Source organism: Sphaerodactylus townsendi, linkage group LG10 (genome assembly GCF_021028975.2).
Source record: "Sphaerodactylus townsendi isolate TG3544 linkage group LG10, MPM_Stown_v2.3, whole genome shotgun sequence".
NCBI lineage: Eukaryota > Metazoa > Chordata > Lepidosauria > Squamata > Sphaerodactylidae > Sphaerodactylus > Sphaerodactylus townsendi.
The window spans coordinates 58,738,662-58,762,969 of NC_059434.1; the positions used below are offsets into that span (position 1 = coordinate 58,738,662).

The 24,308-nt window shown below is 42.5% G+C and overlaps 2 protein-coding genes across 3 annotated transcripts; one reads left to right on the plus strand and one right to left on the minus strand.

Annotated features, from left to right (window-relative positions):
* Positions 1-1,008: 1,008 nt before the first annotated feature.
* On the minus strand, positions 1,009-5,820 carry BBS12 (Bardet-Biedl syndrome 12). 2 transcript variants are annotated; one of them, XM_048508662.1, is made up of 2 exons: positions 5,735-5,820; positions 1,009-3,416 (listed from the first exon to the last, which is right to left on the minus strand). In XM_048508662.1, exon 2 carries the CDS (start codon positions 3,401-3,403, stop codon positions 1,262-1,264), a length of 2,142 nt encoding a protein of 713 aa, XP_048364619.1. In that variant the 5' UTR covers positions 3,404-3,416; positions 5,735-5,820; the 3' UTR covers positions 1,009-1,261. The 2 variants fall into 2 exon arrangements, with proteins under 2 accessions (XP_048364619.1, XP_048364618.1); XM_048508661.1 differs by having other exon boundaries at positions 5,739-5,814.
* Positions 5,821-8,008: 2,188 nt separating this feature from the next.
* On the plus strand, positions 8,009-14,446 carry LOC125439624 (caltractin-like). Its single transcript, XM_048508741.1, has 5 exons — positions 8,009-8,116; positions 11,044-11,205; positions 13,041-13,169; positions 13,256-13,393; positions 14,357-14,446. The coding sequence occupies exons 1-5, from the start codon at positions 8,009-8,011 to the stop codon at positions 14,444-14,446; spliced, it is 627 nt and encodes a 208-aa protein (XP_048364698.1).
* Positions 14,447-24,308: the final 9,862 nt, after the last annotated feature.

The following is a 24,308-nucleotide window of genomic DNA, read 5'->3' on the forward strand; positions in this document are numbered from 1 at the left end:
CTCTGTTCCATTAACAGTGGAATTTTCTTCCAGGCTTCCTGCACCAGTGGAAAAAGCCTCTTCTGAGTATGCCAAAGGTTCTGCCATTAGTAGAATGAAGTTCAGGATCCAATCCAGTATCTTTTAATGTTTATAACAATTCTGCAAGGGAGGTTAATATGATTATGAGCTGAAAGAGAGCAACTTTACAGAGGTTCCCTAGTGAGTTCATGACAGAAGCAAGATCGAAGTCTGGAACTTTCAGGTTTATAGTTCAGTGTTTCAGCTACTATGCTATATGTTCGCAAAAGATCTTTCCCACTGCTTCAGTTCATTTCAATGGAGCCTATGTCCAAAAGAACTTTTAAGTGGAATACGAACTTGTACATTTTCTCTTTCATGCTCAGCACTCAGCCTAGAAAATGTGAAAGAATGAAAGGACAGGGAATTTTTTAAAAAATCCACTTTGCCCAATCCAATTGCTTAGCTTTGATCAGTAGAATGTCTAATGTCAAAGCTCATTCATGTTTATAGAGAAATAACCCACTGATTTAATTTTTCAACTTTATACCCCACCATTAAGAACATTAAGGAAACTTACAATAACCCTCAAAACAAAACCAACAAGGATAAGGCTTGTTGATTTTTATAACAAAAGTGAAAATAATTTTTTTAAAAACCTCAAGCCCTTCATTATTTCAGCTTGATGATAGCCAGAATTATAACAATAGTTATTAGCATTTAGGTCAATGCAATTTACTCACATAAGCATAAACTGGGTTATGGGGGGAAATTAAGAAATAGGGATTAAACTGAGATCAAGGAAATAAATCATCTTGTGCTTGAACATCAACTTGTTGGAACAGGAGAGCAATAATATGGTATTTTCATAATTTTATATTTTATGTGTATATTTGTATATATTATGTATATTATGCGTATATTATGTATATTACGTGTATATTTTGTATATACACTTCCTTCCCCCTCTCCCCAAAGGATCCAAACGAGTTTACTGAAAATTCCAGATTATAGAACCATACACATTTATATTTTATTTACTCAAAAGGAAGACTAGGTTTTTTCTCTGTGCTGCCAACAGAGCGGGGAGGGGGTCATCCTATGTTTACAACTTATGTACAGTTATTAAAATAAAACTTTTTGTGTATAACAGTTTTGGAGGGATTGTCTCACAAACAGGATCTTCCGGAAGTATTTATTGTATCTGCTTTCAAACTTGTGCATATTCTATAAATATGACCATATGTAGGCTTACAAATTCTTATAAAAACACCAGCTCACTGGAGACTTGTGATTTTAACAGCTGCTCTCTCTTAGGCCCTGTTATAATTTCAGCATCTGTCTGAAGAACTAGAAGCACTAAATCTAGAGCTCTACGCCATGCCTCTGTCTTAGCCATTACATTGTCATACACTTTTAAAGTCTTTTCATATGTCCCTACATGTTCAAAGATTGCCACTCCCAACTCTTCCTTTCTAAACAGATCCATTATATAGTTGGAAGGTGAACTGTGCATTGCTGCTTTTCTGAGATGCTGCTGTATGAAAATGCTGGCTTCAAACTCAGATGTACTGTTTGCAGTGTTGCACAAGACAGTGCAAAGGTACTGGTGCCAACCGTATGCCAAAGCATTAAGCACCAAAGGTTTATACTGTTCCAAAGATTTTGCAAGCCAGGAGGAACCAACATGAAATTCTCCTGAGGAATTTTTAGCCTCTTTCCCCAACTTCTCAAGATAATTGAGGCACAGCAACTCAATGGCACCACCTCCAGGAAAGACTGCTTTATCAAGGAGAGCATGATGTACACGATAAGCACAAGTCCAAAAGTTATCTTCAATGGCTTGCATCTTGGATAATACTGGACTGCTCAGCACCACTGTTACCAGACGAATTCCTTTTGCTGTTATAACGATCGGAACTCTGCTATCCACTTCTATCCAACTTGATTCTCCAGTTCCCCAGAAGTTTAAATAGACATCCTTGCCAACACAGTGTTCATTCACCTGAGCAAGGTAAGTCACTATTTCCACTCCTGTAGTATTGCTAAAAGCTTGCAACACCCTATGAGTTACATGATTAATAATCAGTATGTTATGTTGCAAACATTTTTCCTCTAAACTTTCACATGTATTTCCTTGCACCAAAATTAAATCAATGTGGTACTGATTCAGAATATCTAACACAGTGTCATCCCACAAGCCTGAGCTAGTTGCTGGATAATTCCCACTTTCTAAGACCATTCTCACATTGCATGACCTGTTAAAACCCAAATGGCGATACATTTCTGTTAGATCACCATCTACAAGAACAATATTAAGAAGTCTATCCAGAAGCTGCTTAGCAACAACAGCTTTCTCTGGACCTAATAACATGATATACCCAGGACAAACACAAGAATAACTTTCAGACATCCCTGGTAAACAGCAAGTTACTATTTCTGAAATATTAAACTGAAAAGGATGGGAGCCAGCTGTTTGATAATCAGTCTGCAAGCAGCATCTAAGAATATCCTGTACCAGTTTCATTTCAGGCCCCTTCCCATGGCTAAGAGACATTGCCACTCGATCCAAACATTTGAGTTCATTCCTCCTTTCTGCAGATCCATCCAAGTAATCTGTTGGATGTTGTGATTGAATTTCCCTTGCAGTACTGAAATATCTACTATGGATGAATTTTGATCTTTTGTTACCATCTGACACATTCAAAGGACTTTTGCAAACTGTGAAAACACAATTGTCATCTACTGACTTAGCATGTGAACATGTTGTGTTGCTTTTAATGAACACCAATGGATTTTGAGAACTTTCCCAAGGCCCAACAGTATTTGCTTGCTGAATGGTAGGGTCTTTTAACTGTTTTTCTGGCGTATGGCCTTTGAAAATGAGGTTGATACCTGAAGTTTTCATTTCCATCATCTGCCTTCCAGTTGTATCAGACCAGATGTCAATGAAGGGTTTGTGGTCATATTTTATAGGAATATCATCTAGCTTTTGTGTCATGTTGGGTACTGATATTTTCAGGCACTGAACTTGTTCAATGCAAGAACCAAGACCTTCAGACATCACAGCTACTATTACTGAAAGGGGAACTCCCTGCTCAAGGCACTCAAGTACGGCATTGCTCCATAAACTAACAAGAAACAACAGGGTTGCTGTTCCAGTTTTATACTCCTTGTTCTGTGCCTGGATGGCATCGCTAAGAAGTTGTCCCACTGCTTTATCTGAATCCAAGCTTTCAAGAAGTCTTACTGCAGAGCAAATCAACACACTTTCATAAGTTCTTCCATCAACAATAAATTTAAATGATTTAACTGGTCCTAAAAAGCTCTTTACAGGGGATGCCAAAGAAAAAAGTTGCTGCAATCCCAAATGCCTCTTCCGGTTCATGTCTCCAAAAGCCATGATCCCAAGACATCTGCAAAGGAAACACAGGTTTATTGTTTCAGCCTTTTATTGCCTTCTTCCTCTTACTTCATTCATTCCATGCTATTTAAATTTTGAAAGTCTTCAATAGGGATACAGCAGCTGGAAACAGATGAAATTTTAAGTCCCTCACAAATAGTAGTTAAACATGGAACACAGGTAACGAACATTATAACTAAGGCAATAGCAGTGGGCAGTTAGAACTAGCCATATCTACTGGATGAGGACTTCAGAAGGAAGAACTCTAGAGCTAGGACAGGACAGAAGAAATGCTCCGATTGATAATCTATTCCCAGAGATGGGAACAGAACCCCAACATTATCTGGGAAAGAGATTAATGAGTCCCATTCTCAGACTGATTCCTCCCGTCGCCAAGTCTTGGCTCTCATGTTTTGAAGTGACTGGGTCAGACGCCATGAGCTGACTCCATGGAGATTTCCCTTCTTGTGGAATATTTCTTTGAGTTTCCACTTCCTTCTCTTGCAGATTAGAGTAAAAGAGCTCTGCCCTCACAACTGTATTGTTAAACTAGTTTCTTTAAAATAAATTCAAGTTTTTGAAGCAAGGTTTTCACTAAACGATGTTTTAATATATGAGAATATGCAAAGACATACAAATAGAAGAAAAAGGACACGTGTACAATGCCAAATGTTTTTGGCAACTTTTCTTGGCTGTCTCTTTTGATAACCTACTTTTACTCAATTGAATACAAGTATTTTCCACAAACAACTGAATCATCAAGTAACTTTAATTGCCAGTGGCACCACTCTGTCTTTACTTCGTATTAAAATAATGGAATGTCATTATTTTAATATCAGTCAAACTCCTCACATATCTTATATGATGACTGCAAGAAGCAACATCTGGCCCAAATAATACCACAGTCAGTCTTTCTCCCTGGGCGGGTTCTATACTCCCCCCCCCCCCCCATCACCAGATGACAGGAGATCTGTGAATTTCATCTGCCATTTCCCGGACCTTCTTTGTTCTAAAATTCTCCTCTTGAGTCCTAGTGCTTACCTAGTTCTGTCTCCAATGCACTAGGACCCAAACGAAGTATTCTATCTAGAACAAAGAAGTTCCAGGAAATGGTGAATGAATTCACAAATCTCCTGTCATCTTTGAGAAACAGTACAGCAAGCAATTCAGAATCCCCACCCAGGGAGAAACTTAGTTATAGCATCATATCTTAGGAGAGCAATGAATCATCCAGAATTTGTAAAGTACACACTATGATTGAACTCTTTAGAAACCACTCCGTTTTCCTCTCCTACACACGAACATATGAATGCCTATATAAAAGAACACAGTGAAGGGGCACATCAAAACAAGAGACTAACAGGAACAAACTCCAGTGTTTCTGAATGCCTTTCTCAGAATTTTTGACAAAGATACATTTGACTCTTCCCTAGCTATCAGGGGGTTATGCAAATGTTTGTGTATGCTACCTATGGTGGTCATCCCAGGTTTACTGTTAAATCATTGTGTGTGGGATGAAGAGAGCGATTGGGCATTATTCCCTAGCCAATAAACTAGCTCAGATCAAAACATTTTCATTTTTGAACAGATCAGTAACCCCGAATGGCAATATTGTATTCGGGGGGGGGGGGGGGGATACCTTGGCTTAATTCCTTGCTGATGACCGGTAAGTGACTGCAAGCCTACATTACCTGCTTAAATGCTAGCTCCCCTTAAAAGGATGGCTACTCCTATCTCTTACACCTGAAGATCAACGGATAAGCCCTCATTCCACCCACCGCGTGGATGAACCCCGTACCCAGCATCTCCCTTGGGATGCAACTCCCACAATTAAAGCCCACCCCACAAATTCACCCCCACATGAAGAGGGGTTGGGGGGAGAGAGAGAGAGAGAAATCAGTGCTAAACGATACGCAGCAAAAAAACAACAACAACAGCCTGGCAACTGGTTGAATTGCCAGGTGGAGAGGGGCAGGGGGGTGGAGTTGTCCTTTGCAAGGTCTCGATTCCAAGAACTGCGCTCTCAACAGCTGCTTTGGGTTCCCGAGGGGAAGGGGGCATATCACCTCTCAATTTGGATGGGTGCCTAAGGGTTGGGCAGGGAGAGGAAACCAAATGCACCTCCAGCGAGAAGCGGAAGTCGTTGCAGGCAGGAGGTGGCAGGGGTGACGGAGAGGCTCGGGGCTGTCTGTCTGTGCACTGTCCATGCAACTCAGCAGGCCATTCCAGAGCTTTCTTGCCACGCTTTTTTTCCAGGGCTCAGTTTAGCCTTAACCCCGCCCCCCTCAATCCCAGAAACTGGGAGCGGACTTTGTGGAGCTAGAGGGACACCTACCTCGCGTGCAGAAGGTCCCAGGGACGAACCCAACTAACAGCCCACCCACAATTATTTCTGGTCACTCTCCGTTGAGTCTTTGCTGGCAAAGATAGGCAGCAGTTTGTAGATGCTGCCACCTTATGGCAACCTGTGGAAATATCACCTTGGTCGTGCGAAATTGGCCATGACTGTGGGGTATAATTGCACTTAGCCGAAGAACTAGGGGGTGCTGATACTATCCAGGGCTGGGGAGAAGTACAAAATGAGCAGGGTAACAACTTTAATACAATTTAAAATATATTTACACATTTTTTTCTTCATATATATGTATATAATCAACAACTCTTTAAAATGATAGAATAAATGATGTCGACTTCTATGAACTGTTAAGGAATAATTGATAATTATATGTAATTTATTATATCTAATTTATTAACCTGATGTTAGAGCAGAAGGAGAGGGGTGGCTTATTAAATCCAATAAACAAATTGCACTTTTATATTATTTTATTTATCATGTTTGAATATTCCTTCAACCCCTCTGCATACATAAAACCCAACTCAAGGAGAAAGTTCTTCTGCCTAGCCCTTTCCTGGACACTTAAAAAAACAACAGCAAACATAATGTTGACATGGGAAACACCAAACTCACCTCATGCTCCTTCACAGCCTGAAAAAGACACCTGAAGAAAAGCTTTTTTTCTGGTAATTATGCTGCTAGAAACTAAAATGACTAAGCTGAAACTAGTGTATTTAGTCACTGAAAAAGAGAATAGTGCTAGGAAATGCTGAAGACAGTAAGAAAAGCAGAAGACCCTCCATTCAGCGGCGAAGCTCCCAGGGGACAGGGGGGGTGCGCGACGCACCGTGCGCACGAATTTGGGTCACGTGGGTGGGCGCAAAATCCCCCGGCCCCTCCCCCTTTCCCCCACCCCCACTTGCTTTAGAAAACCGAGCAGGCTGGAGAACAGACCTTCCTGTTCTGGTGGGAACTACATTTCCCAGGGTCTCCTGGGAAATGTAGTTCCCACCAGAACAGGAAGACCTGTTCTGCAGCCTGTTCAGTTTTTCTAAAGTAAGTGTGTGTGTGGGGGGGGGGACCCAGCATGATTCCCCCCACAGCAGCCCCCTGCGGCGCCCCCCCCCCCACACACTTACTTTAGGAAACCGAGCAGGCTGGAGAACAGGCCTTCCTGTTCTGGTGAGAAATACATTTCCCAGGAAACCCTGGGAAATGTAGTTCCTACCAGAACAGGAAGGCCTGTTCTCCAGCCTGCTCGGTTTCCTAAAGTGAGTGGGAGTGGGGGGGGGGCCACCACCGCGGGGGGAGGGGGCAAAAAGCCAGAGTGCACACCGGGCGCACTCTGGCCCAGCTACGCCTCAGCCTCCATTAGATGGATTGACTCAGTCAAGGAAGCCACAGTCCTGAGTTTGCATGACCTGACTAAGGTTTTTAATGAGAGGATGTTTTGGAGGTTATTGATGCACAAGTCAGAAGTGACTTGATGGCACATAATGCATTCTTGACCTCCCCTCCGCCTTTCCTAAGTATCCAATCGGGCTCTTTATCAGGTTCTTTGGGTAAAGCCTAACCTATCAAATGGTCTTTGGCAAAGCCAAGCATTAACAGCTTTTAAAGTAGGGGGGGGGAGCCAAAAGAAGAGCATGTCCTTCTCCCCTCTGCCCCATTTTACTCTCGGCTGCTCCAGGCCCTGTAGCTCCTCAGCAGAGCACACAACAGAGGGGTGAGAAAGAGCAGCGCTTCAGGCATTCAAAACCTTTAATGGTCTCCAGCCCCCAAAACACTTTTTCTCCATGGAAGTTTAAGATGCATCCTAAGCCCTTCCCCCTCCTCAAAGTCTCAGGTACAGAAAGCCTACCACGGACACTGTCAACGCCAACTCGCAGTCCTTGAAAGCGGGGTGGAAATCAAGGAATTGGAAGGTCCTGCAGGTGAAAGAGTGGAGGGTGCCTTGGCCAGGAAAGGAGGGAGATTAGCAAGGCCAAGGAAGGTTACCTGGAAGTGTCTCCCACTGCATAGAACCTGACATCTTTGAACATCTCAGGAACCTTTAGTTCTACCTCCTCTTCTCTTGCCATAGTCTCACCCAACTAACAACCACTGTTCCTGCCTTACCAAGGGCTATGGGTTCCCTTTGAAGCCCGGGTCTCCTTCCCCTTACCCCAGTGGTGTGGGGGGGGGGGGAATGGCACCCAAGGCAAAATGGCGCCCACTCTGCCCCCTCATGTGACCCTGATTTTCCATCCCCAACATGACCCCAATGGCGCATGCCCGGGGCGCGGCATCCCCCTCCATCCCATTGCAGTTACCTGACTGCCTTGCTTCCTGCCTTTAGTGCCTTAACAGAGCTAATGAAATCTGAACTCAACCAGACAGTAGCTTGTTGTAGTGCTAGAGCTCTGCAGTGGTGACTAGTTTGTTTCTCACCCTCCCACAAAGGCCTCCAAATGCCCTCTAGTACTTCAGCAACAAAAAAGTGCCAGAAAAATATTCCCTAAGGATCTGGCAGTGAGAAAATGGCACCAAAGAAGGCAAGACCTTTGCAGAATAAGAAAATGTTCCAAAGGGCACATAATATGCAGCAATCTGGAACAATTCTGTTGCCAAATTTCTAGCAATTGTGGTCTCTCTATAGAGATGGGTTTTAATTAATCACACTGTATTTTAATGTTTTACTGTTTGGCATTTTAAACTTGTATTTATTTTGACCTGGCTCAAGATCTTTGGTCAGAGGACTGTAGCAGTAATAATAAGGAATAGCAGTAATAATAATTACATTATTTACATTAAACAATTAAATAATAATGTAATTAAATGATTAAATAATAATGTGATTAAATTAAATAATAAATTATTTTCAGTATCATAAAAGGTGGCTTGTAATGCATGTTGCTCATATTTCTGATATCTGTTACTAGCTGGACCAGAAGAGAAGGATTAAATTATGTTAAACTAGCGTGCAAATCAGGAAAATGAGAAATGGCTGATGGTTACCAATTCTTAGAACCTGATTCTAAAAAGCGGTGCTTTGTCTCAACCTTATTGGAAATCATACAAATTTTACTAGTAGTTTAGAGAGACACTGGCTTGGATCGTAAGCAGCCTGAGCAGAGTTGCACTGGAAGAAGACAATTCCCTCTTCCCCCTCTTACTGCAGTGGGTCAGTGGACCCAAAGAAACAGCGTGGGAATGCAAATATCATTAATTACAAAGGTACGGTGATGAGGAGAGAGAGGGATACTTCCATTGTGGGACCTGGTTGCTGGGCTAGGAGGAAGGAAATGGCAAAAATCTTCCTTTCTTCCTCTACAGACAGAAAAGCCATTGTGTGTGTGTGTGTGTGTGTGTGTGTGTGTGTGTGTGTGTGTGTGTGCCAAAACACTAATCTTGTAGCCCTTCAAAGAATAACATATTTTTGTGGAACGAAATTTGAATCCAGTTGTACCTTAGAATCCAGCCAGATTTTCAAAGGTAGAAGCTTTTCTGAGTCTAAGCTCCTTTTGTCAGATGCTGCCCATCAGATACTGTGTCCAAATTTTGTTCAGCTACTACAGATTAACATGACTACTCACCTGAAAAAAATTGTGATTGAAGATACTCTACACATGTTCAAAAGTAGACATGTATTGATTGATGTTCCACATTATCCAGGATGTAGCTGTGCTAGTGAAAACAGTTTGAAAAGTGTACCCTATCACAAATGTAGCACTGGATAACCAGCCTGGCACAGCTCTCACAACTGCACACATACTCTGTTTACAGGAAGAAATCCCTCATTAACCACAAATGCATGGGGTGGGCTGGACAGGCAGAGATGCTCATAGTTCTGCTTGCCAGGATGCAAACATCCCTGTCAGTTTGGTAGTGACATAACAACACAGAATTCTATGGAATGTCACAATGGTCAACTGCCATTCGAATTGCCTGGTTGACTTTTGGAAGAAAATAAGATTGTACTTCACCAGAATCCATTTTTTCCCAGTGGTTGTGCTCAGCTTTTAAAACCAACAACACTGGCAAATGAAGGCAGTTGAAGATTCAGCTCTCCAAGGTTTGTTTTGAGCACACATAGCGGTGAGAGGAGGTAGCAGCTTTTACGTAATGGTGAGTTGTGTGTGATTCTTCCCCAGCCCAGTAGTCAGTAAGAATATTTCTCTCTCACCCTTTCTGACAGTTGAATTACGAGAACACTAATTGGTAAATCTGTATTTGCCCATCTGCTTAAGCCTTGTTCCCTGGATTAACTAGTTATAGCCACAGAGTTCATTACTGCAGTGTGTGGTGCCCAAACAATCTTTTAAGCAGTGGCTTTATATTTATGCTAGCAGTGAAGCCTGCTGTAGGGTAAGAAATATAGCAGACCCAGATAGGGTGGGATGTGAGGGCAGGTGGGGGACTGGGTTTTCCCAGCTTGTCTTTGCGGAATGGGAGACACCGGACAGAGGGATGGGAAGGCTTGTGGCAGCCTCAGTCTGCCTTATCTTTGGAGAGCAGGAGAGGCTGGGTGCTGGGGGATGGCGGGGAGGGCTTGTTTGGGGCCAGGGTGGTCTCTGTGGGTGGGGGGAAAGTGGGGAGGGCTTGCTGAGGGTAGAGGAGTGGGCAGGTCAGACATTCCATCCCTTGGTGCTTTATTATTGGCAGAGGCGTAGCAAGGGGGGAAAGCGCCCGGTGCACCAGTGTTTCCTCTGCCCTGCCCCGGAACGCCCCTGCCCCCGGAACGCCCTCACCACATCCACACAGGGGCGTGTGCCCGGTGCGTCCTACCCCCGCCCTGCCTCCTTGGAGCTACGCCTGATTATTGGTAAGATTTTTACACCAAACCCACATGATTGATTCAGACGCATCTGTGTGTGCATCGTTGACACTTGGGTTACTGGCTGCTTTTGATCTCTGTCATTTCCCTTTCTGTAGTATCTCTTCAGCCCCATACTTTTAATCCCTTCTCATACTGGTTATTCCAGCATTTCACTTGTCCCTCCAACATAAATCCAAGGTTTGATTTTCTTGTTTAAAAAAGCCATACAATTGGCTCTTGAACCTGGATTGCAGATTTGGCATACTCCTTTGCAGCCTCTGCAGTTTGATCTTCCCCATGTCCTTTCCCCCCTGCCCAAATACCATCCAAAGTTCAATTTTTATCTTTGATCAGCACATGGCCTAAATATAATTTTTCATAGAATGTGATGCCATAAATTGGTTTTTGCTACTTCTAGTTTTCTCCAAAGCCTCTTTCTTAGTTCTTCCTTTACATATTTACATATTACTTTACATATTTCTTACTTCTTCCTTTACATGTTTTTAGCAGTCAGCATCTGGTTATAAAAGACATAACTTCGGTTCTCTTCGGCAAAAGAGAAGTGGATTAAAGCATGAGCTGACTGAAGAGCAAAAGGAGGAGATCAGAAAAGCTTTTGATTTGTTTGACACTGATGACACCGGAGCCATTGATATGAAGGAAATGGAAGTATGGGAGGCTGCTTTAAGTTAAATCTGGTTTGAGTTTTATGATTTTTCAATGTCCCACTCAGTGGTGGGATCCAAAAATTTTAGTAACAGGTTCCCATGATGGTGGGATTCAAACTGTGGTGTAGCGCCAATGGGGCTGGGTGGGGCACAACGGGGGCGTGGCCGGGCATTCCTGGGAGGGGCTGTGGCAAGGACGCAGCCGCTGCGCCAGTCCTTGGGCAGGAAACGAATGTACACAGGCACAGACTGTTACGCACGCCGGTGCACCTCCTGCTAGACTGCTTCAAGTTCTTCACGCTGCTGCTGAGAGGAGGGGCGTAACTAAGGCAAAAATCACAGTGGCTAAATCACCAATTAGTAACCCCCTCTTGGCACACACAAATAATTAGTAACCTACTCTCGGGAACCTGTGAGAACCTGCTGGATCCCACCTCTGGTCCCACTGCCAATTCAAAACATTATCAAAAGTCGTAAACAGAAAGCACAGGAAATGTCCTGCTGAGTTTTGAAAGAAACCCACCTACTTGCAGATGTTAAGAAGAGGTGACTGGGGGAGAGGAGTGGAATTGTAGTGGCGAGCCAGAGAGGGAGCCAGAGAGTTCCTGGTAGCAGAGCTGATGTTAGTTTCCACCCTGGTTCTCAAGCAATTACACTGCGGCCCAGGACATGGATTTACACCACCCTTTTGGGTGACATAAATTCATTTAGTCCTATGGAGGGCTATCCGGGGTGTTGTTTTTCCTGCCGCTATGTTGCGCCAAAAAGCCCCCTTGAGGCAGGAGGAGCAGCATTACAGCAGCACCATCCTTGGCTGACCTGATGGATCTCATATCCTGCTTGGAATTCCAGCTGTTATCTTCTTACCCATAGAATCCTTAAAATTTATTTGCTCTTCCAGAAAAGATAGTTAATCGCTAATATTTGGGTTGGTGAAGATTTCAAACTCTTTGCTGGGAGGAGATAAGTACACCCTTATTAAGAAGCAAATATTCTGCTTATCTGAGTGAATATAATAGCTATATGTTATGGCAAATTCAGCAGATCATTTATTTTCATAAATTTGAATTGATGTTAGTGGAAAGCAGAATGTGACATATGGAGCACCTTGCTTATTATGGTGTTCAAATCAATAGCTATATCTTGTTCTAGATCTGTAATGATATTTTTGAAGATACTCCCTGGAATTAGCAAAAGATAATGCTACCCGCACTTTCCACATTTACTTATTCTAAGGTAAGGGTGAAGGAGGATCGTAACATTTACCTGACAACGGATCAGGAGTCAAGTCATTCATCATTACTTAATGTCCAAATAATAGAAGTATCTTGTTTCCCCACCCCTGAACTTTCTTGCTCTTTCATATCCTAAACACTTTATGTAAGCTTTGCAATTCGTTCCATTCACTTCTTCCATCCAAGTCAGATTCACTGTTTTTTATCTAGTAAGGTTGTCACCCATCCAGTTTGTTTTGGCTGGAATAGCAGCTGGTAAGAACTTCCTGACCCTCTGCTTCTTCCCTAATAAGTTGTATAAAATCTCATGTACGTTTTCTCCTTGCGGCATTCTAGTGTCCGAAATCCATTTACTAATGCGAGTGTTTGCAAATGTGGACTTTCCCCCTTCATCCTTCTAGTACATCCTGCTACTACTCTCACTCCAAATTGTGCCCCCAGGGGTTCATGGATCCTTATGGACAGCATGGTATGAATTGGGGGCTGAAGGAAGGGGAAATTGGTGAAAATCACACAAGTGTCATCTGCAACCAGAAAACATGAACAGGATACATATCACTATCTTGTGTGTGTTTAAAAACCTCCTTCCTTTCCACTGCAGGTTATGATGGATGCTCTTGGCTTTGAAACAAGAAAAGGGGAAGTTAGAAAAATGATAGCAGAGATCGGCAAAATAGACCCTAGCCGCATAAATTTTGAAGAATTTTTGACGATGATTGTTAAAAAAATGGTAAAATAGTAGCCCATAATTTTGCTTTCATAAGTTACAAACTTAAAGTTGGTGCTCCATTATTTTTTTTTCTTTCTCTTTGTAAGAATGAAAAAGATAGCAAAGAAGAACTCATAAAGGCTTTCCAGTTACTTGACACTGAAGGAACAGGCAAAATTACCTTTGAAAATCTCAAGAATGCTTTTGGTGTGCTTGGAGAAGTTATATCTGATGTAGAAATTCAGGTAAATAATTTGCTTTATTATGCCTTGGTAGATACAGCAGGTTTGGTCACCTCCATTAGACCCCAGTGAGAGTTACCACAGCTAGGTCATGGTATTTGTCTGACAAGTGTACCTGGTGGGTTTAGTAGCTATTAACTATTTAGTAGCTATTAGCTAGGGATCATGGTATTTGTCTGACAAGTGTACCTGATGGGTTTTAGTAGCTATTATCTTAGTAAAATTCCTTATCTAGATGAGATCAGTAGGGTGCCATCTTTAGAAAGATTGTTCCATTTTATCAATTAAGATCATTTTCCTGTTCCTGTTCCTGTCCCTTCTCCTTCCCCCTTCTCTTCCTTCTGGAGAGACAGCACAGTGTAGTGGTTAAGAGTGGTGGACTCTAATCTGAAGAACCGAATGATTCCTCACTCCTCCGCAAGAGTGGTGAAGTCATATCTGGTGAATTGGATTTGTTTCCCTGCTCCTACACATGACGCCTGTTGGGTGACCTTGGGCTAGTCACAGTTCTCTCAGAACTCTCTCAGTCCCACTTACCTAACAAAGGTATCTGTTGTAAGAAGGGGAAGAGGAGGAGTTTGTAAGCCATTTTGAGACTCCTTACAGCAGAGAAAGGCAGGATATAAATCCAAACTCCTCCTACTACTACTACTACTCCTTCTTCCTTCCCCCTTTCTTACTCTCCTCAGTTAGTTTTCTTCTCAGAATCATTAGGTGGGGTGTCAGGAGCAAATTGTGTTTTAATTTATGTATTTGTTGTAAGCTTCCCTGAGCTCTCCATGGGCAAGTGAGGCCTAAAACCCCCATAATTAAATCAAAATAAATAAAAAACAGTGCTATTTATCATTTATCTCAATTTTAATAGCTGAAGATGAGAAAGCCCTAGCATAAGGGCTCTTTATTAAAAGCAAGAAACAGCATTTTTGACACATCCACAATGGCACTTAATTTTAAATGTTTTTACAGGAAATGATAGATGAAGCTGATCGTGATGGTGATGGAGAAATTAATCAGCAAGAATTCTTGAGAATGATGAGAAAGGCCAATTTATATTAATTGTTCTGTTCTATTACGTACTTTAAAATCCTCTTAAAAGCCTTTAAAATAGTCTCTTGTTTCATGATGTATGAAAGGAGGGCACCATGTTTTATTTTTATTTTTAAAAATTATAAATTCAGACCTAATTGTGTAGAAATAGGGAGGTGTATGTGACTGTGTGCATTGAATCCAGTGAAAGAAACAGTTGCTGACTGAATGTGGAAAGGGCAAAATGATTGAAGTGGTGGGATTTATTGTTTAACTTGTCATGTGTAAGACCTGGAAAAGTTTTGATTTAAGCTTTGAAGGATATATATTACTCCACTGGAAGCCAAAAATCACTCAAGTAGACTTATATTGCCCACTATAACAACACTTTGCATCAGTGTTCATTGACTTGCAAATCAAATGAAGATACAGTCATGACTAGGAAGGGAAGAAGTTTGCATTTTTGGTATTCTGGTGTATCTCCTGAAAGTTTTCCTCTTTACTGGTCATAACTTTCAACATCTGCAAGAAACATTGAAGGGAATAGCATAAGAAGCATAAGCGACCAGAATCCAGTTCTTCCTTATGTGATCAAACATCTGAACAGAGTTTCAGTCCTTGATGCAACTATGATGTCAGAATGTCAGGTTCTGTATGGGTCAAGAACTACATAGAAATGAAAACTTCCCCTACTCAATTATGCGTACCCTATTATGTCAAATGGACAACCTCAATTAAAATGTACATGCTTCTGCTCCTGCCCCCATCCCCAATATTTACATGCATCCATTATACATCTAAACCATTTACACAATCTACAATTTTGTTTAATAATAATCACATTTTGCCTTTGATGATGATTTTACTTCTTTGGTAACCTAACATTTTCAGATTTTGTGCTTGTACTTTGAACCATGAACTCATGAGGGTCTTGTTCATGTTATCACCACCTCATCTATGTCCTGACATTTTATTTGTCAACTGAGGTCCAAACACGGGAGAAAATATTATTTAACCCTTCCTTATCCCCATAAACACCAAATGCTTTTCTACCCTATGGCACAAAAGCAGCTAACCTGGACAGCCTAACCCAGGGGTGGCCAAACTGAGGTTCATGAGCAGATCTTTGCCACATAGTGCTTGCAGCCAAAGAGGCTGGTCAGTGGAGTGGATCTCCCCCTCTTCTGGCCTGTCTCTTGCTGTGCATGTCCTTGACCCTGGCTGCACTGCTACACTTTGCTTTGGGATCAGAGGCATATCAAGGGAACATGGCGCCCGGGGCAAAACCACACACACCCTGGATGGTGTGTGCGGTTGGTTGGTTGGATGGATGGTGCCCCCATCACAAGAAAGCAACTGGGAGGGAGGGAGGGAGGCCTGGGGAGGGGCTACTGCCCACCCCTGCTCCCATGCACCAGTCCTCCCTGCGGGAACCGGAGAGCGCGCCCAGAGTCCTCCTCATGCCCTCGCCTCCCCAGAGTCCCCCTCATGCCTCTCACCTGGCAATACTCCCACTCTCTGTTGCCAGGGAGACATGCACCTGGGGATGCTGTGCTGCCTTTCCTCACCAGCAGAGGGCGCTGCGCTCAGCTGAGCCCTGGGCGGGGGAGGTGAGGGGCAGTGGCAGACCCGCATTCTGTCTGCAGGTGGCAGCAGGTCTCCCTGGCACCCTCCCTCTGGGTGGGGGCAGCAGCCTTCTGGCTAGGGCCTCTTCCTTGCCCAAGCCACCCTGTCCAGCTTGGGGGGAGATGGGGGGGAGGCCCATCCCCGACTTTGCTGGGTGGCTGAGCTGCCGTCTATGGACTCCAGGCTGGGGAGGGGGTCAGAGTGGAGCAGGGGTGCAATCGGAACACCTTGTCTGACCAGCAGAGGCATGGGGCACCATCCAGAGAGAACGGCCTGGCACGGGAGGGAATGATGGGTGGATAAGGCAATGCTGGCCTGGCCAGTCGGTGGCCATGCCGGCCCATGGCTTGCCACACCACCCCCACATGATCAGATGGCTGGCACCTGGGGACATGTCCCTTGTCCCTCTGGCAGGCCCACCCCTGTATGGGACAGCCAGACCAAAGCGGCAGCAAGAGCCTGTGTGCGGGGATCAGAGCAAGACATGCCTAACTCACAGAAATTAATGCTGGGAGGTGATATCAATTTATAAAATCAACTCTTTAGCTGTGTAGTGACCTGAATTGGACCTGGACTGTGAGGATAATGGTTTTTCTGGGGCCATTTCAGGCCAGGAAAACAGCATTTGGGATTAAGGCTTAACTCTCCTCCCTTGCTCCCATGTACCAGAGTCTCAATGCAAAATTAGGTAGAGTTATGAAAGAACTGACTAGCACAAGGTCACCCAGAAAGCATCATGTGTAGGAGCAAAGAAACAAACCCGGTTCACCAGATTAGAGTGAGCTCTCCATGGTAGAAGAAGAAACAATGTGTTGGGAACAATATCTACAGACAGATGCCGAGAAATATTGAGCAGTGGCTACCGGAGGCTTCTTAAAGGAAAAAAGGGACTCTCGGGGTTATGCAGAGTGACCCTTAATCACCCAAGACAAAGGGGAGTCCTGCCTTTCCAGGGAAGAACAAGAGAAAAGTGATCAACTTGGAATGACGATATTCAAGTTGATGGGTAAAGTAATTAAACTGGTTCTGGTGGGTTTTCCGAGCTGTGTGGCCGTGGTCTGGTGGATCTTGTTCAATGGTGGGATTCAGCAGGTTCGCACCACTTCGGCAGAGCCGGTTGTTAAAATGGTGCTTGTATACAACAGTTGTTAAATTGTTTGAATCCCACCACCAGAACCGTTGTTAAATTATTTGAATGCCACCACTGATCTTGTTCCTAACATTTCACCTGCATCTGTGGCTGGCATCTTCAGAGGTATATCACTGAGGGAAGTCTGATACAGTGTGTAACAGACTTCTCTCTGTGATACGCCTCTGAAGGTGCCAGTCACAGATGCAGGTGAAATGTTAGGAACAAGATCCACCAGACCACGGCCACACAGCCTGGAAAACCCACCACAACCAGTTGAATCAGGCCATGAAAGCCTTCGACAATACGGTGCAACTTCCGGTGGGGTCGGCAGCTCCATTGTCGAGTGGAGCTTCGAAACGCGGTAAAAGACAACCCATAAAAACAGGGGTTGAAAACAAACAACTATTTTCAAGGCTCAGCATACAGAACCTTGCAGGTGACCTCTCTGCACGACAGGTCTGAAGTGAGCGGCAGGGACGCCAGGCGAGAGGGCTGTCCGAGCAGCCGCGAAGCAAGGTCTGGAGAGCCGGGGAGACGCGGTAGAGCGACGCCGAAAGTTACAGCGAGAGCGGCGGAGCGACGGGGCGTTTTGCGGGCGACTTCGGAGAACCAGCGACATGGGAACCAGTCGGGTGGTCGACGCACTGGCGAACGGGGGCAGAGCTCGTCAAGACACTGGAACGGGTGAGAGAAGCCCAACCGCGCTACGTGCCAATAGGCAAAGACCACATCCGGTTTTGCATTTTCAATGTTGAAATTCTCTGTGTTTATGTCTTAAAACGGAGCTTGTGCGCATTAGCTTAAGAGTAGCTTTGCAGACTTTGGGAAAATTTCTTCCACGGGTCCGAGTGATTAAAGATAAATAGACTTAACCTGCTGTGCCCTTTATGTTACCGGGGAGGGCAAGGAAATAAAGAACGCTATAAAAGTGAAAATGACGCCAAGAAAACATAATAATAAGAGCCAACTCCCCAACTACGGTACTCAGCATAATCAAGTCAGTACACCAGACAAAACCACAATGAATGAAGTGTTGGCAAAATTGGACTTAATAACGGAAACGATCATGGAGACAAATGATAAAGTCAAACGAATAGAAGAACTTAGTGTTAATGGGCTAGGCCAGGGAGTGACTCAATCATGGCTGCAAAACAATGAGATGCAAATAAGGGTGTCTTTAGTGAGAAATTAGTTAGAGGAAGGAGTTAAGATTAGCACTGTACTGGCCGAGTCACTGGGACCAAGGATACATGCAAATAGAGTGCTGGTTCTTGGTTTTGAAGGGCTAAAGTAGCCCTCAGGACCTAAGACGGGGGTACAGCTAACACTCCCCTGCAATTCCTCACAGGCCCTAGAATGTATTTGTATTATTATAATTAATCCAGAACTGTTTTCCCAGCATGAAATTTTAAGTGTTCTGCTTTGTGCATTATTCATTATAAGAAACAGACTCTTCTTAGTCTGGTGTGGCTCCTAAAACACTATCTTGCAAGCTGATGTATAAAAATCAGGTCAGGCAGTACTCAACCTTGTTTACAAGCAGTCATACAAGACTTTCTCATAACTATTTGAGAGAGGTAACTGTATTTGATTGAATGAAGAACTTTTTTCACAAAGAGCTTTCATCATAGTGATTTCTGTACAAACAGTCAGAACTCAATATGACTGACTAAGTGCTTCTGGGAACAGAACCATCAATACAAATCCACTACTGAAACTAGGGAAAAGCTGGCAGTTAGATGTTGTACAGTATTGTCTCATACTCTTCTCAAGGTGGCAAGGTTAGAGGTAGGCAGCCTTAAGAGGAGCAGATCAGGCAAGAAGGTTTTCTTCAAAGTCTGTAGTGGGGAGAAAGAAACTTAGTCAGCCCTACTGCAACAAACATTTGAGTTCATGTTGATCAGCCTTGCTAGAATTGCTACCGCCAGCCACGACTAACTACCTTACAGACTGAAATTTGGAGCATACCATTAGGTACCCGACACAGCTCTGTTCACAGGTGATCACTAACTTTGAAGCACTGCCTGGTGCAATTCTCTCTACAATTGAAAGTTAGCACATCAAGGCAAAAGCTAGGTTAGAATACTTCACTCATATGTGAAGCTTCATATACAAACAGTCTTGAGACAGAGATACTATGACAAGAGCAATGCTGCACATATGTTCTCCATTAGTGCTGTTTTGATCATATTGTGCACCTCCATGAATGTTTAGTTTCCCTTAGGTCTAGAGTTTAATCTCCCCAGCCATGTGACTCTGATGTCAATTTTTGTGCAGCTCACTGGGTCCCCAGCTGGAAAAGTTAAAGACCACCGCCTTGTAACACCAGTGCTACAGTGGGTGATCTGTCTTTGGAGCAAGAACAAGCCTTACCCTTTAGATATCAGAACGGGGACAGGCCAGGGGCGTGGCTGGAGGAGGAGCCAACAATAGTCAGGTACCCCCTGGCTTTTTGCCAGTGGATGGGGCCTCTGACCTATTCCACCCAAAACAGTGGTGTAAGTCTATGTAGCCCAATGGGGCCTTCTTGGTGGCAGGGAGGTTTTTCCACTTTATTATTCTCCCTGTGCTGTCAGAAAACATCTTTGGGGGTGACAGCCCAGTGTGACTGTGGCACCACAGCTGCGCACACAGCTCCTTGGCGGAAAATATCGAAGTATAAGAGCTAAGTCTTTTCCAGTTTCTCATAACCTGCTGACAAAATATAAAGTTATTTAAATAAAAGCAGTCATGTATATTAAAATAATGTACCGGTATAGTTGTCAACATTTTCCTTATACTACCTAGTCTAGTCATTTTTTAGTACTTGGTATTTTTTTTATTCTTCCAGCACTGGGCATAAAGAATCTTTGCCACTGTTATCATGCAGAGTATTAATGTTCTTCATTGCTTCTCAGTTTCAGGATATAAGATGTTAAGTAAGTACTATTCTGGTTTTAATTTGAAGTCAATTTTCACAATTTTTCTTACATTTTCATGAAGCTGTGTCTAATATTTCTTTGCTTCTACATGTCACACAAATGGTAGAAGGTACTTTCTACCTTTTTACAATAGCAACAATTAGTTGACCCATGTTTTTGTATATTTTAGATAGAACCACAGGGGTTCTATGATATCGATATAGAATTTTATAATAAATTCTCTTGTTCGTTCCTAATGTAAATTTCAGATTTTTTTCCCATATTGTTTCCTAGTTTGCCCCAATTTTTGCCACTTTTTTGCCAATTTTGTGACACTTTTATTACCACTCTTTCAGTATCCCTTTTTAATAACAAACAACAGATGTTTATGATCATCTTCTCTTCTTTCTCATATATGAGCCTTTCCTTGAAGACTGTCTGGAAATGTCAGTTAGTATAAAACATTAATCGTTTATCATGAATGAACGCAGGTAGCACTATGCCAGATATATTTTAAAGCCAAGTTGTTGACTTTGTCTTTGAAAAACCTATTTCCAGAAAACTTAAGCTGATCACAAACCAGAGAGTTATAAATCAGAACCAGTGTAGTAGTTAGTGTTGGACTAGGTTTTAGGAGGAAGAAGAGGAGTTTTGATTTATACTCTGCCTTTCTGTCCTGTAAGGAGTCTCAAAGCTGTTTTCAAACTCCTTCCCTTCACATCCCCACAACAGACACCTTGTGAGGCAGATGGGGCTGAGAGAGTTCTGAGAGAATGGTGATTAACCCAAGGTCACCCAGCAGGCTTCATGAATAGGAGTAGGGAAACAAATCCAGCTCACCAGATAAGAGTCCACCGCTCATGCGGAGAATTGGGGAAGCAAACCCAGTTCTCCGATTAGAGTCCTCCTATTCTTAAAAACTACACCACATTGGCTCTGTTTAGGAGACCTGGGTTCAGACTGGGTGGTATCTAGAGATTTCCCAGGATTACAGCTGATCAGCAGTCAACACAGACCAGTTCTCCTGGAGGAAATAGCAGCTATGCAGAATAGACCCTATAGAATATGCCCCCTGAACCATAGCCTGAGCTCCTTGGAGGTGGGACTGGACAAAATACCATAAATATGTTTTAATAGTCCTTCTATGCCATGTTAAATCACTAAGCAATAGTTGTTATTCAGTCTTCTTATTGGTTTGTAATTAAACACAAAGTTGTTTCCTTTGGGAAACAATTATGTTGATTTCATTCTAATTCAACTTGGTGCTTTTATCAGTTGCTATTTACTTTTAAACTGATTTTCCTTAACTCATAAATGGAAAATACCAAGAGAAAAAAACATAAACAAAATGTAACTCAGCATTTAAGACAACTGCTCTTTTTTCAACTGCAGGATGTATTCTTACTTTTAAAAAATCTTAATACTGTCCTGTGGAAAATGTTTGCTGAGGAAAGCAGCTTGGTTTTGCAATGATGTCATGAGAACTGCAAAGAAATAAATTTTCCCCAGAACCCTCATTGCATCTGTCAAACCATTTTCAAGTAAAATGAGACCACATTGCCAGAACGGCAACCTCAGAATTATGAATTATGATGTGGAGTGAAAGAGCATGTGATAACTTCATTTATACTTTCTACAGTGAATCATATTGTTTTACTTTTAGTAGTAGTAGTACATACAGAAAAGGTGAATCATCTATTTTTCAAATATTTCCCATTATACTTTTATCATTCCCTAATGATCTGTGACACATACCATGGACAAAGGACTGGAACAAAAGAGATAGAAAAACTCCACTGAGAATTATTCTTTTTGAAATCTTTCCAATCACTGATTCCCTCCTCACTCACTCACTCAATTCCCTCCTCTTCTTTATTCTCCCATCAAATATGCATATCATTTCATAAAACAGTCATTGAGAAGTTCTTTGAAAGCAGTTTGGATTACTAACAGTTTTTAACTGGTTGAACTGCATCTAACCTAAAAGTGACTAAACCAGAGGAAAAGCATTTCATCTGATTAACTATCGTAGGGTGGGTGGGGGAACTAGGCTGTGAGTGAAGATGTTAAAAGGTAAAGTAGTTGCGTAGAAAGTGACAACTGTCCAGAGAAAGGAGGGAACACTAATCTCAGTTGCGGAGTGTCTGTGGTTTAAAAGAATTCCATTTAACATACTTTTAAAATTAAAGGACACAAATTTCTGACTCAGGAGGTTCCTAAGCTATGTGCTAAGAGTAATGTATGCACAAAATGAGACAACTATTCTTATCAGATAACACACAACTATCTATTTAACATATGCTTAATGGTTCCATTAATTAGCTCCATGCAACAGTCGTGTTCTGTGACTGAACTCTAAATGCATAATTTGATTCTAAACATTAGCTAGGAAATAGGGATCGAGGCAGGAAAGATGGCACATCAATCTGATCTGATCAGATCTCAGAAGCAGGGTCACTACATGGAAAGGAGACCTCCTAGGAAGAGTCTGCAGAAAAAGGGAATGGCAAACCACCTCTGCTTCTTAATTGCCTCGACAGCCCCTTGCTGGGGGTCACCATAAGTTGGCTGCAACTTGATGGAATTTTACACAGACACAGATAATACAAGTATAATAATTTGTGTCTCCCCCCGCCCCGCCCACACTACCACTCAAAGCAGGGAGAAGGGGGTGATTGCTAGTCATGGAGCTTAAACTGTATCACACATAGTTTGACTTGTAAAACGAAACTTCCTATCATATAATGTAGAGAGTTACAACACATTTACACATGCCAGGAGAAAGTACCACCATCACTACTGGCATGTTATGACATTTTATTACATTTATGTCTTGTGATTGTCCTTTCTGGAAAATATTCAAAGAAATATTTTCATCTCTTAGCCACACTATCAGGTATGTAAGTTGAGAGATGAAATCAGGCCTGAGAATGCAGTGGAAGGTATTTCATTGGGTTGTTTTTTATCACTGAAGTATTAGCTAGCAGGGGACCTTTTCATTTTCATCTTTTTCCTTATTGCAGGTTCCTCAACAGTTTAAAGGGAATTTGAAGACCTATGCTTCCTTGTGATACAGTCACCAGCCATGCCTCGGCAGGGTCATTTTTTTCTCTTTACGAAAGTAGAGCTTGAGAATTCTTGCATTATAGACTTTTGATGCTAATTAAAATAATGTACCATGTGAATTCTGTGACTGAAATAGATTGTCCATAAATCGTAAATTATGATATAAAAATTAACATGTGAAACAACTTTAATCATCTTGGGTAATGATCTCTGGAAAAATGGTGGATGACTGTGTGCCTGCTGATTCCCTTTGATCCCTCAGCGGTTTTCAGTACTGTCAACCATGGTATCCTTCTACAGAGGGCGACTGCATTAGGAGTGGGACCAAGCATGCATTGGTGGCTCCACTCTTAGACCTTCGCTACACACTGGAAAGAATTGTTCCTGATTTTCTTGGGAGTCGATCTCCAAGCACTGCAGTCATTTTGGACATGGTTCTACTTACATCTGCCTTCCTTGTGCATTTTTACAGTTGTGGAATCAGTTTATTTTCTTCTGCATATGGTTTAAATAACAAGTATTTTCAAGTGAGGGTGCTGTCATCATCAGTGTTGCCATGTTGGCAACACAGCAACCTCTCTTATTAAAAAAAGCCCTAAAATATCAATATAATGCATTAGTGTTGTGATGATAATTTAAGCAGATTCTTCTAGTTCCCAGCTTTCATTTTTTTAAAAGTAAGTCTCTAGTTCCTTCCCTTGCACAAATATGTTTTTTCCTTATATCTCTGTGAGTAAAGCAGATAAGACTTACTTTTTATTAAATTAAAGAGGGGGATTCAGAGGACTTGCTTAAAGCATTATTGGCCCTTTCTGCACAGAAACCCATTTTGGCTATTCCTTGAAAAGCATGATTTGGCCTGGTGATTCATGCTCTTCACCTGCCGGTTAATTCAGAGTAATGCATTCTATGTAGGGCTACTTCTTAAAATGATCTAGAAATTTAAATTGATCAAAACTGTAGTGACCAAGCTATTTCTGGGAATAAATACAGAGTTCCTATCAGCCCAATGCTGAAATTTCTTCACTGGGTACCTGTCAGTATTTTGGCCCAATTCAACAATCTGATTCTTACCTTTAAGGCTTTAACAGCTTGGAGCCAAAGTAGGTTGATGGACAATCTCCTCTGTACTGTCCAGTTTACCAATTTAAGGTCTTCCAAGCAAGCT

Bases quoted from the DNA above. Each gene is read 5' to 3' on its own strand.
- LOC125439624 (XM_048508741.1), top strand. From the start codon at position 8,009: ATGCCCGGGGCGCGGCATCCCCCTCCATCCCATTGCAGTTACCTGACT. The intron at 8,117-11,043 runs GTAGCTTGTTGT...ACATGTTTTTAG, and splicing joins AATCTGAACTCAACCAGACA to CAGTCAGCATCTGGTTATAA. The intron at 13,394-14,356 runs GTAAATAATTTG...ATGTTTTTACAG, and splicing joins TATCTGATGTAGAAATTCAG to GAAATGATAGATGAAGCTGA.
- BBS12 (XM_048508662.1), bottom strand. From the start codon at position 3,403: ATGGCTTTTGGAGACATGAACCGGAAGAGGCATTTGGGATTGCAGCAA.